This window comes from Helobdella robusta (assembly GCF_000326865.2).
Source record: "Helobdella robusta unplaced genomic scaffold HELROscaffold_65, whole genome shotgun sequence".
In the NCBI taxonomy this organism is placed as follows: Eukaryota; Metazoa; Annelida; class Clitellata; order Rhynchobdellida; family Glossiphoniidae; genus Helobdella; species Helobdella robusta.
In genome coordinates, this window is record NW_008705364.1 from 284,220 (window position 1) to 286,719 (window position 2,500).

The 2,500-nt window shown below is 33.9% G+C and overlaps 1 protein-coding gene across 1 annotated transcript; it reads right to left on the reverse strand.

The window, feature by feature from the left end:
* Positions 1-1,087: 1,087 nt before the first annotated feature.
* HELRODRAFT_137275 (hypothetical protein) lies at positions 1,088-2,021 on the reverse strand (the record flags this gene model as incomplete). Its single annotated transcript, XM_009030122.1, has 4 exons — positions 1,088-1,193; positions 1,266-1,311; positions 1,575-1,681; positions 1,972-2,021. Coding segments are annotated over 4 exons (309 nt in total), but the record flags the coding sequence as incomplete, so codon positions are not given.
* Positions 2,022-2,500: the final 479 nt, after the last annotated feature.

The window sequence follows — 2,500 nt, forward strand, 5'->3', positions numbered from 1 at the left end:
AACACACAAACACAAACAAACAAACACACACATACACACACAAACAAACACACACACAAACAAACACATACACACACACAAAAAGGATGAAATATGTTTGTAGGAATTGATATGTAGCAGACAAATTTTTTTCCTTTATGATTTACTCTCAAATAAAGCGTTCTTAAAAATTGTTTTAAAAAATATGATAAAAAATAGAAATAACAATAATAATGATAATAACAACAATAATAATGATAATAATTATAATAATTATTATAATAATAATAATGATAACAATCATAAATAATATTCACGATTGAAAATGCAATGATAATTTGTTGGTTAAATCATCGTAGTTAATGTTGTTGTTGTTGTTGATGTTGTTGGCGTTGATGTTGTTGTTGTGGTTGTTGTTGTTGATGTAATTAAAATATGTGATGTTATTGTTGATGATATAGTTGTTGTTGTTGTTGTTGGTTTGTATTTCAAAAAGTGGCCAATAGTGCGGTTGATAAATTTGTTGTTGTAGTTGTTGTTGATGATGTTGCTGTTGTTGTTGTTGTTGCTGTTGTTGTTGTTGTTGAATATGACAAAATTTCTGTTGCGTATGTTGATACCGTTCTATTATATGTTCATTTGAATATTGATTTGGTTGTTGTCGGAAATATTGTTGTTGTTGTTGGTGGTGATGATGTTGTTGTGTAAGATGCGAATTATCATAAAGCTGTTGAGAAAACATAACTGATTGTTGTTGTTTTTGTTGTTGTTGTTTTTGTTGTTGTAGATGTTGTTGTTGTTGTAGATGTTGTTGTTGTTGCTGATGTTGTTGTTGTTGCTGATGTTGTTGTTGTTGGTGTTGGCATTGTTGTAGCTGTCTTTTCGGGTGATAAAGATGTTGTTGTGGTTGATTTTCAAAGTGTTGCCGATAACAATATTGTTGTTGACGGTGTTGTTGTTGTTGCTGTTGTTGTTGCTGCTGCTGTTGTTGTTGCTGCTGCTGTTGTTGTTGTTGATGTTGTTGTTGATGTTGGTATTGTTGCTGTTGTTGTTGTTGATGATGATGTTGCGAAAAGTACTGATAATGATCCTCAAATTTTGGCGGGAAATTAGATTTCGCATTCTTATAAGTGCAACTGATATATTCGACAGCATTGGTGTAGGGGTTGATGAACGTCGAACAACTTATCTTTAATGATATATAATCTTTTGTTCTCGTTGTTGCTATTGATGATGATGATGATGTTGATGATGGTGATGATGAGGATGTTGTTTTGTTTCTCAACATCATTCTGAATGTTGCGTTTATCACGTGGTCTTTGTTCACCAACACTAATGATGATGAAGATGATGGTAAAAATGATGAAGATGATAAAGATGATGATGATGATAAAGATGATGATGATGATGATGATAAAGATGATGATGACGACTATGATGGCAATCACCATAACCATCCCTAAAAACATCATCATCATCATCAACAACAACATCATCGTCATCAACAACAACATCATCGTCATCAACAACAACATCATCATCAACAACATCATCATCAACAACAACAACATCATCATCATCGTCGTCGTCGTCACTTTGTTTGAAAACATCTTGTAGAGACATCAGATCATCATCGTGGCAAAAGTCAAACAGGCATCTGCCCAACAAATCTGTCGTCCTATGCCCTGTTAACCCGGTGACCCTGGTGGTGATGATGATTATTGTGGTAGTGATGACGATGGTGGTGGTGGTGGTGGTAGTGATGATGATGATGATGACCTGAAAAGCGGTTTTAGTGCTTTCGATAAATTTGTTCATTTCGTTTGCTCGTTGTAATATTCGCTCGGTCATTCATTCATTCATTTATTCAATTCTGCATGCATTTGTATACACATTCATTCGTTCATTTATTCATTCATTCATTCATTTATTCATCCACTCGTTCATTCGTTCATTTATTCATTCGTTCGTTCATTCATTCAGTCAACAAACTTTTCATCGACAAATGTAAAAATGCCGGAAAGATTGTGTCTAGCTGAGAAGCATTCGGAATTATTATTATTATTATTATTATTATTATTATTAGTAGTAGTAGTAGTAGTAGTATTGTTATTATTAATATTATTGTTGTTGTTATTGCTGTTTATGTTGTTGTTGTTGTTGTCGTCGTTTTTGTTGTTTAACTGTCTCCGTTTCAGCCTTCCTATCCCGACCAGACACGTCTTAGTTGTTGGGACTGCAGTAGGAAATTTATAAGAAATAATAATAACAATAATAATAACAACAACAATACGTACTGCGTTACTGCTACTACTTTACTACTAATACTACAAATAATAATAATAAAGGTTATAAAAGGTCAATTACACTCTTCCAAAGTTCAGAGGTTCAACAGCAAAGCACACAAACATCGTAAATGAATACGTGCTAAACGACGCATCACACACGAAGCCATAATCGAACCCGGTTACTGCGGAACAGCACCAGGCGACCTTAACCATTAGACCATCACGCCGCCCTA